The sequence below is a fragment of the Bidens hawaiensis genome, unplaced genomic scaffold, assembly GCF_021521415.1.
Source record: "Bidens hawaiensis isolate Kalapana, Puna unplaced genomic scaffold, B.hawaiensis_p1.1 tig00053371_1, whole genome shotgun sequence".
NCBI lineage: Eukaryota > Viridiplantae > Streptophyta > Magnoliopsida > Asterales > Asteraceae > Bidens > Bidens hawaiensis.
Window position 1 is genome coordinate 27,292 of NW_027499625.1, and position 15,341 is coordinate 42,632.

The 15,341-nt window shown below is 34.4% G+C and overlaps 1 protein-coding gene across 1 annotated transcript; it reads left to right on the top strand.

Annotated features, from left to right (window-relative positions):
• The first annotated feature begins 713 nt into the window (after window positions 1–713).
• On the top strand, window positions 714–13,578 carry LOC143600115 (uncharacterized). Its single transcript, XM_077077894.1, has 4 exons — window positions 714–837; window positions 975–1,381; window positions 12,510–12,636; window positions 12,746–13,578. Exons 1-4 carry the CDS (start codon window positions 714–716, stop codon window positions 13,576–13,578), a joined length of 1,491 nt encoding a protein of 496 aa, XP_076934009.1.
• Window positions 13,579–15,341: the final 1,763 nt, after the last annotated feature.

Consider the following 15,341-nt stretch of genomic DNA (forward strand, 5'->3'; position numbering starts at 1 on the left):
TACAAAAGACAAGGAATTGATGATGAAGAATGGAAAAGTGAATCGGTGGTATTCTCGCGGGTCAAAGGAGGTCCGCGTATGAAGAACCCGGTGATAGTCACTGCCCTGATCGGATATTATGTATGAACAATGTTTTGAGCAAATGGATGAGGAAGACAAGGCGAGGCTAAAACCCATTCATGCGCCAGTGTCTGGTTTTGGATATGAAATCATGCATCCTCGGGAAGTTATCTCTTTCCCTGTTATTCTTAACGACAGTACTTATTCGCGGACGAAGGATGTAGAGTTTTTGGTAATGCCTGCCAAATCCAAGCATGATATAATTTTAGGGCGAGAAGCAATTGGCGACTTCAACGCTTACCCATCTATAGCTCATGGTGCGGTAGAAGTTCCAACTCGCACGGGTGTAGCAAATATTCGCGTAAACAAACACCGTTTCATGACGGGAAGTTCAAAACCAAGTAACATACCAAAACAAGTTGAAAGAACTGAGCTAGAGAAATGGGTTTTAAATCAGAAATTTCTGGACAGACGATAACAATCGGTCCCGCTTTTTCTGAGATAGTGAGGACATTTTTGAAGCAATTGTTAACAAAGAATATGGACATTTTCGTTTGGAAACCCGCGTACATGACGGTGTTCCAAGAAAGATTGTGGAACACAAACTGCAGGTCAATCCATCATTCACTCCAATTGTCCAAAACAAACGAAAGATGGGTCCTGAACAAATAAAGGCTATGAATGAGCAGGTTCAAGATTTATTAAATGCTGAGATCATTCAAGAAATTCAATACCAGACGTGGGTTGCAAATCCGGGCATTGTTGCCAAAAGTAATGGTACATGGCTGATGTGCATCGATTTCAAAAACATGAACAAAGCATGCCCGAAAGATTGTTATCCATTGCCAAAAATTGACTTGAAGTGGATGATGTGGCACCCTTCAAATTTAAATGTTTCATTGATGCTTATAAAGGTTACCATCAGATTCGTATGGCAGTTGGGGAAGAAGACAAAACTGCATTCCGTACTAACCAAGGCACCTTTTGTTATAAAATGACGCCCTTCGGTTTGAAAAACGCGAGAGAAACTTACCAACGCCTGATGGATGAAGCTTTCAAAGAACAAATTGGGCACAATTTAAAAGTCTACATGGACGATTTGGTAATAAAAAGTGTGGAAGAGGAACAAATGTTACGGGATATAGAAGAAACATTTAACATCTTGAGAAGGATTAACATGAAGCTCAACCCCAGCAAATGTTTATTTGGAATGGAGGAAGGAAAATTCTTGGGTGTGATTGTTACAAGTGCGGGTTTCAAGGCTAACCCGGATAAAGTCCAGGCAGTCGCCCGCATGCCCTCACCTTCTTCCCTCAAAGAGGTACAAAAACTGAATTGTAGATTAGTAGCATTGAACATATTTCTAGCCAACCATGCGGCTAAATTTTTCCTTTTGTGTTAACATTGAGAAATTGTTTAAAGAAAGCACACTTCAAATGTACCGAAGAAGCTGAACATGCGTTTCTCGAAGTCAAAAAATGCTTACTGGACTTACCCACTTTAACTATAACATCTCGGATTTTTCGTATTTGTATTCGTTTAAGTTTAAAATGATTCGGGAATGCAATTCGGATCTTTCGAACTATTTAAAACTTGTATTTATTGGTATTTAACTTGGTTTAAATTATTTTATAATTTCATAATTTTCATTTATGCCAAATAGTTCTTAAAAACCCTTAAAATCAATTAAAACGGCTAAAAATCGCATTTATAAAAGTACACGGACTATTTTTAACCCAAATCTCGAAACTTATGCCCCAAGATAAGTTATATAATATTATAACATGTCCATTTTCTTAACTTAAATATTAAAAACGAATTTTTATTATTAATTGGTTCGATTTTGTTATTATTTGATCATTTTGTATCCTAATTCGTTTTTAGCATGCAAATAACTTATTTTAGGCATAAATCGGGTGAATTAAGCTCCAAGAAAACTAAAACAACTAAAATACATGTCCATGTACATAAACCCTTGATCAAGAACGAAATTTACAGCTTATAACATTGATTTAATCATTAAAGACCCATTCGGTTCTTAAACGAGTAAGTTACCATATTTAGATCGATTTAGTGTATCCTATATAAACATATCATTATTTCTCTACCACAAATCATCCTTAAACCCTAAAAAAATACTCTCAGCCGTCACCCTCCTCTGACCCTCCTCAAACTCTTTGGTTTTTGCTTATTGGTTGAAGATACGTTCATAACCGGTTAACTTTGCATACGTATGGACCTTTGACTCATCGTTTCCGTTGATTCTTTCACTTTCCGGGTAAGTTGTAAACATAGAAATCATTCATATATATTCCCTAGTTAATAAACTTCAATCAATTTTGGTGGTTGAAGGGTGTTGGCTGGTCAAATCGTTTAAAACTCGTTAAAGAACAAAATAGTCAAGTAGTTTGACTTAATGTTTTCTCATACTTCTGGTCGGATTCAACATTCGGTCCAGAAGACTTTTATTCTCATAAAGAAATTTTAAAGCTACTAACCAAAACCCGACTTCCGACTCGCTGTTCGGATTCTGGTCAGTATAGCTCGCTTAAACATTTAATTCGACATAACTAGAGTTCTACTCATCCGTTTGGATTGATTCCAGCGGAATTAAGTTCGTTTTGTTTAAAGTTTCATATCACAAAGTTTCAGGTTCTGATAAGTTATCTCGTTTGACGCGTATTGGACGACTCGCTTATCCGTTTACTCGTTTATTCGTAATTATACTCGCTTGCCTTTATTCGTAATGCGTTTGTAGATATTTTTATATTATATAGTACTCAACCGCAACTGTTTATCCTTGTGTGTTTATCAGTTTGCCTAACTTGCTATTTGCTTACTTGCTTTGTTTGAATGCTACTTGCTTACTTCGGCAACTGATGTCCATTTTTATGGTGCGGTTTAGTCCTTGCTTGGTAGCAAATGTCCATTTATATGGATTAGTTGAGCCCTTTCTTTATGGTTTGCTTTCTTTATAGTTGTTTGATTGTTATGTGCTATGGCTTATCTGTATATCTCACAGGAACAGTTTGCACTTTTACTTATTATATAGTGTCTCAAATCTGGTGTTATACTCACTCGACATTGCGTTGACAAAACCTATTGTATTTTTAACGCATATGCAGGTTATCGTGTGATGTGATTCTCAGGCTTGTATTTGAAAAACACTTAGGTTGCATGCTAGAGAAGATGATACAAGAATTAGAATATTTGATTTTGTTTTATTTGATTAAATTTAATTTATGTACTTTGGTTAATTTTGATGTAAATGATTATTTAATTAAATCTAATAGATATTGCCACCTTTAATATTGCATGATAGTACCTTGAGAGCTGTGACAATCAGTTCACGCCCCGGCAATTTTGTCGTAGGTTGGAGTGTGCCAGATTGGTATCTGAGCTGAATGTTTAAGATAGGTCGTTAGTGGTGCCATAGTAACATGCTTAGGAGCCCCATAAATGCTTATCTGTTTACCTTTATGTGTTCAAATTTGATTGTTTACTGCTTTCTTAGATAATTATTTATTTCTTGTCTATTGTATTATTATGCACGCACACATAAACTCCGAGGCTATGCTTCAACATTCGAATAAAACTTTTCAAAAGATAGATTGCTTTTATTTGTGGGATATTCCTTAAGAATTCCCACCTGTTGTTTTTGCTCGTTCACCTGAGGGTTAGGTTATGTGGCATGTCCCTATCACAAATGAAAAGGGGAGAGAAACTGTGAGTTGGGCACTGGAAAAACGGTTCCAAGAACCAAAGGTAAGACGATATTCCTTACCTGGGTGATAACTTGACCACAGTACTCGACCCTATGGACCCGAGCGAGACCCATAAATGCCATATGACCGACACCCTAAGCTGTCAATCGTAACCACGATAGTGGTTGCATTCCTTATAATATTTTTAAACCGAATTCACGGTGGTTCGTGGCTTAAATTAGATAACCTTCCAGTTTTGGTTTTAAGATATTTTAAGTGGTTAGTCGGTAATCCTGACTATCCATTTCTTGACTTGTTTTTGTATTTTTGTTGGAGTAATCAATGTGGTGATTCACAAGATGCTCCGACTACCCATATTTAATTCGATAATTCGTTGATTAGTTGGTTCAGTTAAATGCCATGTACACCCTTATGGACTGAACAACTCAGTTGTTTATTACACGTTATTTGAATTGTGCCATCAAAGCAGTAAACAATCAAATTTGAACACATAAAGGTAAACATATAAGCATTTATGGGGCTCCTAAGCATGTTAATTATAATCATGGGAGGCCAATTCACAAACTTTATGTTGTTTTGTTTAGTTGGGCCATTCAAATTGCTATGGAAAGCTCATGGGAGGTCAACTAGTTTGATATGCTTTGTTATTTTATTTTTGGAAAATCTTATAAAAACATTATTTACTTAAATGCTTTAAACTCATACATATTATTTTAATTCTTGACTCGTCCTCGAGTCTTCACTAGTAATAATTCAAAAACATACATATATATATATATATACATACGCATCCTCGTAATTCCATATCAACTCATTCCTACAACTCACTTGTCATCTTACACATTTCCATTATTGGCCCTCATAGAATGCATTTCTTAAGAATCATCGTCGTAATCAACGTCGTTCATTTGTTTCCCGTGATTTCCATTCAACTACTAGAATCACCAAGGAGTGCTGCTGTATGCTATTAACCGACCAACCGCCAACCTCGACAAAACTAAAATACACCGAACAAGAAAACTTATACTAACTCTTATCCGTTAAAATACTATTTAAATTATATTTTCTTAATTATAATCATATCCTCGAACTATAAATTTCTAAGTGCATTTAAATCCTTATACTCAACGTTAAACTAAAAATATTTTATTATCTCTTGTTTTCCTTAATATCATGATGGCTTTCACAATTTAATGTCCACTTTATAAATCTTTATTATTAAAATTCAATTATTGTATATTTTATTATTATTAAACTAAATTATGAATTCTCTAAATTTAATTTCCATTTTTAAATTAAAAATTTCCATTAATTAATTTAACTTTTTGTATTAAATTGACTTTTTGATTGAACCTTCATCGTAAACATTTCAAGTCCCTACTTTGATTTTTTTTTTTTAAAACTTTGAACGTTTTAAATGATAAATTCGTAGTTGTTAAAATAGTCATGGTGGTTCATGAATTTCTAACCTCGCATTTATCTTATTTTATTATATGCTTCACTTTAATTTAGAATTTGTTACTTACTTAGATTTCCATTATTGATAATTCAAATTACTTACTTCTTAACATTTATAACGATTTTATGAAAAAGGAAAAAAAAATCCACGAATTCCCATTCTAATCTAATTTAATTAGGTACCTTATATTTTATATAATTTTAAAGGTTTAATTGGAATATGACTATCTCGGTGATTCAGGAGTATCCGCTTCTCAATTTAATCTAATAACGATTTATTCAAATATGTTTATTTTCGCATTTTCATTAATAATTAAATTATTAAACTACTAATTCTTATAATATTTTCGAATATCTTAATCGAATTAATCTCATCCCAAATTCACAATTTGAAAACATATAAACTTTACATTAACTTCCCTTTAATCTCATAAGTTCTTCAACTAACTAAACTCGACCCACCAAAATCTTATTTAAATTTATACCCTCGAACTTAAGAATTGTTATGAATTAAACTTTTGCGCATATCAACTCATGAATCAAGTTCCTTTATCCAACACAGTTAACTTCATATTACTCTTAGCTTATTCTCGATCATCATAATTCATTTCAAACGTCTGCTTTTAGATCTCCACTTCATTCTCCAAAATTTGTAACTTTCCTAACCAAAAGATATAATTGAAATCTCCTGGTTTTATTAATCAAATTCGAACGTTAAATAAGTATCTCTGGAATTTATATTTAAAGTTGTACTTTTAAAAGCAAAAGAAATTTTAGAAATTACACAGTTTTATTAATTCAACTTGAACATGTATTAATTAACTTTTAAAGTATATTTAACAATTATTATCAAAACAATTGTTTTCACTTAAAATTTTATTTTCAATGTTTCATATCCCACATGATGCATGGAACGGATTATGCGGACCATCCAGCGATAAGAGTAATTATGGATGCATACATAATTATTCAAGTCCTCGCATGGAAATCATAATACGTACAATTATGAGTCATGATTTAGAACCTAAGATGGCTTGGGTAACTGTACAAATGATGAGATAATAAGGACTTTGTGGATACGCCGCAGGTACATCCTATATATAAGTGCCCTTATCGGATTGTCATTTGAAGCGTTGCTTCGGTTATTGGAAGTTCTATGTTATGATATTTTCCTTAAAAGTTTAATTGATTTCAAAACGATGATGTTTAAGTTTTCCTTAATTTCGGGACGAAATTCCCTAAAGTAGGGGAGACTGTAACATCTTGGATTTTTCGTATTTGTATTCGTTTAAGTTTAAACCGATTCGGGAACGCAATTCGGATCTTTCGAACTATTTAAAACTTGTATTTATTGGTATTTAACTTGGTTTAAATTATTTTATAATTTCATAATTTACATTTATGCCAAATAGTTCTTAAAAACCCTTAAAATCAGTTAAAACGGCTAAAAATAGCATTTATAAAAGTACACGGACTATTTTTGACCCAAATCTCGAAACTTATGCCCCAAGATAAGTTATATAATATTATAACATGTCCATTTTCTTACCTTAAATATTAAAAACGAATTTTTATTATTAATTGGTTCGATTTTGTTATTAATTGATCATTTTGTTTCCTCATTCGTTTTTAGCATGCAAATAACTTATTTAAGGCATAAATCGGGTGAATTAAGCTCCAAGAAAACTAATACAACTAAAATACATGTCCATGTACATAAACCCTTGATCAAGAATGAAATTTACAGCTTGTAACATTGATTTAATCATTAAAGACCCATTCGGTTCTTAAACGAGTAAGTTACCATATTTAGATCGATTTAGTGTATCCTATATAAACATATCATTATCTCTACCACAAATCATCCCTAAACCCTAAAAACTACTCTCAGCCGTCACCCTCCTCTGACCCTCCTCAAACTCTTCGGTTTTTGCTTATTGGTTGAAGATACGTTCATAACCGGTTGACTTTGCACACGTATGGACCTTTGACTCATCGTTTCCGTTGATTCTTTCACTTTCCGGGTAAGTTGTAAACATAGAAATCATTCATATATATTCCCTAGTCAATAAAATTCAATCAGTTTTGGTGGTTGAAGGGTGTTGACTGATCAAATTGTTTAAAACTCGTTAAAGAACAAAATAGTCAATTAGTTTGACTTATCGTTTTCTCATACTCCTGGTCGGATTAAACGTTCGGTCCAGAAGACTTTTATTCTCATAACGAAATTTTAAGGCTACTGACCAAAACCCGACTTCCGACTCGCTATTCGGATTCTGGTCAGTACTAGCTCGCTTAAACGTTTAATTCGACATAACTAGAGTTCTACTCATCCGTTTGGATTGATTCCAGCGGCATTAAGTTTTTTTTTATTTAGAGTTTCATATCACAAAGTTTCAGGTTCTGATAAGTTATCTCGTTTGACGCGTATTGGACGACTCGCTTATCCGTTTACTCATTTATTCTTAATTATACTCGCTTGCCTTTAATCTAAGGTGAGTATTTCACTCCCCTCTTTTACTTATTTTAACCGTTTTGGGGACATATGCGTTCGTAGATATTTTTATATTATATAGTACTCAACCGCAACTGTTTATTCTTGTGTGTTTATCATTTTACCTAACTTGCTATTTGTTACTTACTTGTTTGAATGCTACTTGATTACTTCGGCAACTGATGTCCATTTTTATGGTGCGGTTTTGTCCTTGCCTGGTAGCCAATGTCCATTTATATGGATTGGTTGAGCCCCTTCTTTATGGTTTTCTTTCTTTATGGTTTGCTTTCATTATAGTTGTTTGATTGTTATATGCTATGGCTTATCTGTATATCTCACAGGAACAGTTTGCATTTTTACTTATTATTATATAGTGTCAAAAATCTGGTGTTATACTCACTCAACATTGTGTTGACAAAACCTATTGTATTTTTAACGCATATGCAGGTTATCGTGTGATGTGATTCTCAAGCTTGTATTTGAAGAAAACTTAGGTTGCATGCTAGAGAAGATGATACAAGAATTAGAATATTTGATTTTGTTTTATTTGATTAAATTTAATTTATGTACTTTGGTTAATTTTGATGTAAATGATTATTTAATTAAATCTAATAGATATTGCCACCTTTAATATTGCATGATAGTACCTTGAGAGCTGTGACAATCAGTTCACGCCCCGACATTTTCGTCGTAGGTTGGGGTGTGACATTAACCGCGCCGCAGGCAGAGGAATGATTGACTTTATACCTTTCAGGATTTTACATATACATCGGGGCAGTACTGTTGACGGATAGAAAAAATCTCCAAACACCGATTTATTATGTCAACAGAATATTGACTGATGCGGAGACCAATATTCAATGCTTGAGAAATTGGTATTTGTGACACTCCCTAAATTAAGTCGTTTCCCATACAATTACTAAACATGATTTGTTTGTTTTAATTCCCTCTAGATCAATTTTTGTAGATTTAATAATTACAACGAGTCTAGCACAAGCCCACATGCATGATATACTGTTTTTAAGTAGTTTTATAGATTACTTGAACTTTCGAATTTTATCCGATGGATATGAACAATGGTGATAACTTGTATAGTTGGCTCGAACATATTTAGCGAACATATAAGGTTTGATTATATATTATATGAATATATTTTATAAAATATAAACAACAAAAACGAATTGGTTCTTCGAGCATTTATTATTATTTTATCGAACCTCTTTTGTGAATATTACCGGTACACACACAAGTCGACCCGACCAACATGAATGTTGATGATAAAATATTTGAAATAAGAAAAGTGCTAAAAAAAGACTTAATACATAAAGATTCATAGTTATGTAATCATATACGAAGTTTAATGTAGTACTTACATTCGACTATTCGCTCTTTTATGTAATGAAGTATTTTTCATAAATTTTAAGCATGTGTACCTACATGTATATTCTTACGTATATGTGATAGATGTGTATGAGTGAATATATATCTTACACACTATTGAACTTATGTTCGTTTTATTAAAAACACCAAATGAAAATAATGTCGGCGCTTACAAAAATCTAGGCGTTAAACACGCCAATTTATATAGCCTAACAATTTCATGTGAGTATTTAGCCATGAGTAAACCTGTATTTAGCATGCAATTATGTCTATCTAAAATTTAACTAATATATATACTTAACACCAGAATTTATGAAATTGATTTTCTAAAACCCACCTCAACCGATTCCTACGTACACACACCATACTTAAAAAGAAATGAAGTATGCAATATTTAATCCCTACTAGTACAACTCAAAGGTCAAGATGTCAAATAATAAAAACATCACCCTCCATCTTTCTTGCTTGTTTATCTCACCAAACTAGTACAAAAAGGAAATCCAAACATCATCATAGCACTCACTACCCAACCTTTTATAACACTCAATCAACTCACTACTCATTCCTCTCTTTGTTTGGCCGAGACTACACCAACTCCACCACCTTTATACTTTGTTTGATTTGGTTACTTCCACACTCTACATCATTTAACTATTGATATCTAGGAGTTAAGATATCTACCATCTTCTTTTTATTATAGGTACATGCCTAGATGCAAACAAACAACTGCAACTCTTATCATGCATCTCATACTTCGGCTTCCTATCTCCCTATTCTTGGGTATCATCCAACACCATAAACGACCACCAACAACCACCCTACAATATACTTCTCACTCCTCTCATTTCTCTCTATATCTCACCATCTCTCTTTAAGCATCACCGGGAACCACCACCTTCCACCACCAAAACACAATTTGCCAACATACAGGTAATCGAACAACACCACTTACACACAAAACCTCGCAATATCAAGCCATTAGAATAGAGGCTTCAAGGAGTGAAACAAGCTCAAGCTCTTCTATTTCCTTTCTTAAATCAGCTCTAAAAAGCATAGTGAGCTTTATTATCTCTAATATATCTTTATAAAGAAGTTGTTTATGCTAGAGTAATCACCCAAGGGTTAAGCTATACATTAGTATGCTAAATAATTCTTAAAGAGCACCTATATAAACTTGTTAAACATGAAATGTGGTCAAAGGATTTGGTTAAGGTATGTTTAAAATGATTAAATGTGGGTCAAAAGGGTGTTCAAACATGAATAATGTTAAAAAGTTGGTTTTACGTTATCATGGATGTCAAAAATATTTTCTTGAATAAATATATATGGAGCATAAGGATTATGGATATATACATTAGTTGGTGAAAAGTTGGAGATGTAAATTTATAAAAAGTGTATAAATAATTATAAATTAACGAGTAAAACTCGTTATATATGCTTAAAAACTTGGTTATTTGAAACTTTCGTTTTGTGAGTGATATTAAGTGAGAAATAACAATATTGAAAAGATGCATAGATGCATATGTTTTGGATATAAAGATATGGTTTTAAAATTCATAAATTGAAAAATATGATTTCAAGTGTGTATACGGTTCTCAATGCAAAAATAAAGTTATTCAAAAGTTAAAACGTATTTCATAATTTTCATTTATGAAAATTAATTTTTATGAAGTATTATGTCGAATATATTTTCATATATTTTTATAAAGCTTAAATACAAATTTCAGTTAAAAATACAAAGTCAACAAAAGCTCGACAAAAAAAAACATACATATATTTCTCGAGTAGTTATGTACATAAACTATTAGTATTAGACCGTCATTGTTGGATTTCAAATCAAAGACAAGATGGATCACTGATGATTGTTTCCCACAAAGTAATTATAATGAACATTACATCTATTATAAAGAATATTAAAACCTGGATATAACATTTTGAAAACAAGATATATATATATATATATATATATATATATATATATATATATATATATATATATATATATAATGTCCTAATCGAGCAATGACTCGGGTCAAAATGGTTAGTTATTTTATAAACCCGAACATGATTAATATTATTATTATTTTTGGATGAGAACTAGTTAAACGGTTGTAAAAGTTGGTTTGGATATTTTGAACTAAAGTATAATTATATTATGTATTACATGGTATTAATCTTGATGTAACAGAATATCATCTAGAAATAAATATAATTTTTATATTTATTTATTACTAAACCAAATGAATCGGTTATATATAAATGAAACGACATGATATGATAAACGAAACGCTCGGTTGGTGAAAGCAATCGACACGATATAATAAACAAAACGCTCGGTTAGTGAAAGAGACCGACACAATATAGTAAACGAAAGGTTCGGTTGGTGAAAGCGACCGACACAAACAAAATAAACGAAACGACTAGTTGGGTGAAAGCGACTAGTTGCGAGTCAATAATAGTAACCAACTGACTTACGCGTTTAGGACGTGTGAAGGCAGCGGGCCCCGGGTCTAAACTGAAATTGCTAGCGAATCAAACACTGAACTTACAAGGTGAGTTTCACTACCCCCTTTTTACGGTTTTACTGTTTTATTTTTTCGGGGGTGGAAAACATACACAGCTGCTTTTATATACGATAGTTAAAAACAAAACACACAATCCTTATGCGAACATGAGTTGAACTATGTAGTGCTATAAGTCCCTTGCTTGCATACTATAACCATTAGCTATAGGAGTTAGCCACATGAATATACGAATAGTACTATTGACGTTGACATTTCCCCCTACTGTTAGGTTAGTCGCGCTAATCTCCGATATTGCATCGAAATAGGGTGCGTATATTCCATCTGTGAGATTTGAACAGGGCAAAAGGATATAAGTCGTGGTTTGGTTATAGGCTCAGGGTTCGTCATATTAATTCGTAGATTTAGCTAGTCTACGGAGGATCACCGTATTTGTTTTAACAAGTTATCGTATGCTTGTTTATGAACTGATTCAACGATTTATGAATAACGTATTTTTCATACGAGTGTCAAAACCTATGAACTCACCAACCATTGTGTTGACTTTTTAATCGTATGTTTTTCAGAGAATTAACAACGCATGTTAGGACTCATGAAGACGGGACTTCACTGTGTAATTAGGATACCATTTTAATACTTAATCTCTTTTGTTTAAAACAAGTTATGGCTTGTAAACACTTTAAACACTATTAGTATCCTAATACATTTATGTTGGCGATAATCATATGCTTATGGTATACATGACGTCACGCGCCCGTGCTTCCGCCTTGGCGGGGTGTGACAGTATTGGCTTTGGTTTATGCGGCTAGACGTCTACGCAGATACTTCCAAGGACACCCGATCAACGTATTGACGGGGTATAAACTAAAGAGTGTGTTAAGCAAGCCAGAATTATCCGGAAGGTTAGCAAAGTGGGCCATTGAACTGGGAGAGCATTCAATTGAGTATAAGCTAAGACCCGCAATCAAAGGTCAGGTGTTGGCAGACTTCATCAGAGGTCCCGCAGAATAAAGAAAAATAATTTTTGATTGAACAACATATTCCAACACCTCCTGAACGCGATCCGATTTGGTCATTGTTTACTGATGGGGCTTCATGTGGTGAAGGCTCAAGCGCGGGCCTTAGATTGGTGAATCCTAAAGGCCATGAGTTTACTTATGCCATCAAGTTGGTCTTTAAAAGTACCAACAATGAGGCAGAATATGAAGCTTTCTTAGAAGGCTTGCGGATTGCCATAAAACTCGGTGTAAAACACTTAGAAGCACGTGTAGACTCGATGTTAATAGCGGGACATATCAACAGGTCATATCAATCAAAGAATGATGTGATGGCTTCGTACTTATCACAAGAAAAGGACATCTTCCTTCAATTTTCGTCTTGTAAAGTAATTCACATCAAAAGGAGTGAAAATAAGTCTGCGAACGCCTCGAGTAAATTGGCTTCCACTAACTTCGAACATTTTGCAAAAGACATCCGCATTGAAGTCCTAGATCATCCTTCAGTCCCGCAACATCAAGTGATGGTCATTCAAATGGGAGTCGAGTCTTGGATGACACCGATTATTGCTTACTTGTCATCTGGGACACTCCCAAAAGAAAAATCAGTGGTTCAAACAATCCGACACAAGGCTTTGAACTACCAAGTACAAGATGGGGTACTGTATCTCCAATCATTCTTTGGCCCAATCCTGAGGTGTGTAGGCGCTGAAGACGCAAATTACTTGATTAGAGAAGTCCATGAGGGAATATGTGATCTACACTCAAGCCCAAGAATGGTAGTAGCTAAGCTAATGAATGCGGGCTACTACTGGCCGGGAATGCATATGGACACGGTTAAAGAAATAGGGAAATGTGACTTATGCCAACGCCATGCTCCCAATACTCTAAGGCCAAAAAATGAACTGGTGCCGGTAACATCCGCATGGCCATTCCAGAAATGAGCTAGTGACATCATGGGACCTTTCCCAGAATCCCCGGGACGCGCCAAGTTTCTAATCGTGGTAATAGATTATTTCACCAAATGGGTTGAAGCTAAGCCAGTTGCCTCCATCACTGCCGCGAGCATGAAGAAGTTTTTGTGGGAGTTTATTATCTATCATTTTGTTCTTCCGCGGACCTTAGTTAGTGATAATGGAACTCAGTTTGTAGATGGAAGGATACATGCGTGGTTTTAATAACTTAAAATTATCCAGTGATGTGCTCAAAACAGTCAATTAAATATTAACTAAATCAAACAAGTAATAAAAACTAGACCTAAGACTCAACTAAACAATACACCGGCAAGTGAAACGGTCAATTGTACTAAAGCTAAGTAAGTCCGGAATATCAAACCCACAAGACTTGTTGGAACCCGTACTAATTCGTATCAATCTAATAACTATAACAAGAACAGATCTCAGACTGTGGATAATCGATTAATACGTTTATATAGATCTAGCTCATAATTACCTTAGATTAAGTGTTGTATATGTTTATATATTATCAGTATATGTATATCAATTGTTTGTATAATATTAGGTTGAAGATCGAGAGAGCGATTGGACAGGATTTCGATAATTAAACTCTCAAAAACTTAAATTAACAGTGAACAGTGTTCACTATATATAGAAGATAGGTCTTGTTCGCTAACATCCCCTAGCGAACCAGACACTACTTCGTTACATACATTAATTAGACGAAACACCCCCTGATTCGTTAACATGCCCAAAAGAATCAGGAGGGAATACACTTAATGTCTTAGTTCGCTAACATCCCCTAGCGAACTAGACTTTACACATAACGAATTAGATAATAATTAAACTAATTATTACATTAAATAATAAACAAAACGTTAACGACAATTACAAAGACTCAAGAGGCAAAACCGTGCACTAACAGACACCCCCTCGTCTTGAGCTCTTTGTCTTTAAATTATTTGAAGCGCTTGGACTGCCAGTCTCTGCAACTATGAAATCCATGCTCATGACACACATGAACAACTCGTTGGAATTGCATAGCCAGGTCATAGTCTTCTTGGCGCTCGAACAAAATCTGCTTCCTGTGGAGCACGTCATTGTCTGTCTCTGATAAATTAACTAACCACATTGGGTCGATTATCTTGATGAGCTCAGTCTTCAGTCCTCTACCAAGAACAATAACGGCCTCGCCAGTACGATTGTCCTAGTACCAGCGGTTAAATGAGACATGCATATCTTGAGGCATCGTCTTCACAGGAACCTTTTTCATCGTCTTCGGCGGCTTCACCCTCAGGACAAGTTTTCTCCAGCCAGTCCTCGAATCAATCTCGTCAACACGTTTACGCCTAGGGACCCGAGGCTTGAAGAACTTGAAGCCATGATTGACCTCGAACAGTAAGTGTTGGTGAAACCACTCAGCTGTTCGGTAACCCCCACGATTGATAAATGGACGTCTCGCGAGGGTACGAACATCCCACCGCGGAAAAGTAAGAACATCCATTATCGTCTCGTAATACTGAATCGCCTTCTCCCATTTGATTATACATACTTTAAGCTCAGAATCATACAACCAGGAGACAATTTCACCATGTACCTTGGAAACAGTCTTGAAGGAGGTCACTTGATTTGCTTTGACCCATGCAGCAGCAGTGTCTTTCCGTTCTCGATCAACATATCGATACGCACTAATAATTTTACCCACTTTCTGATGTTTAAACCATCGTGCAAAATCATCATCCGTTATGACT

What these genes read in the sequence shown, in the direction of transcription:
- LOC143600115 (XM_077077894.1), top strand. Translation starts at nt 714, where the DNA reads ATGGGTCCTGAACAAATAAAGGCTATGAATGAGCAGGTTCAAGATTTA. An exon ending in CATTGTTGCCAAAAGTAATG is followed by an intron (nt 838 to 974) that starts GTACATGGCTGA and finishes ATGCTTATAAAG; the next exon opens with GTTACCATCAGATTCGTATG. An exon ending in GTTGGCAGACTTCATCAGAG is followed by an intron (nt 12,637 to 12,745) that starts GTCCCGCAGAAT and finishes CATGTGGTGAAG; the next exon opens with GCTCAAGCGCGGGCCTTAGA.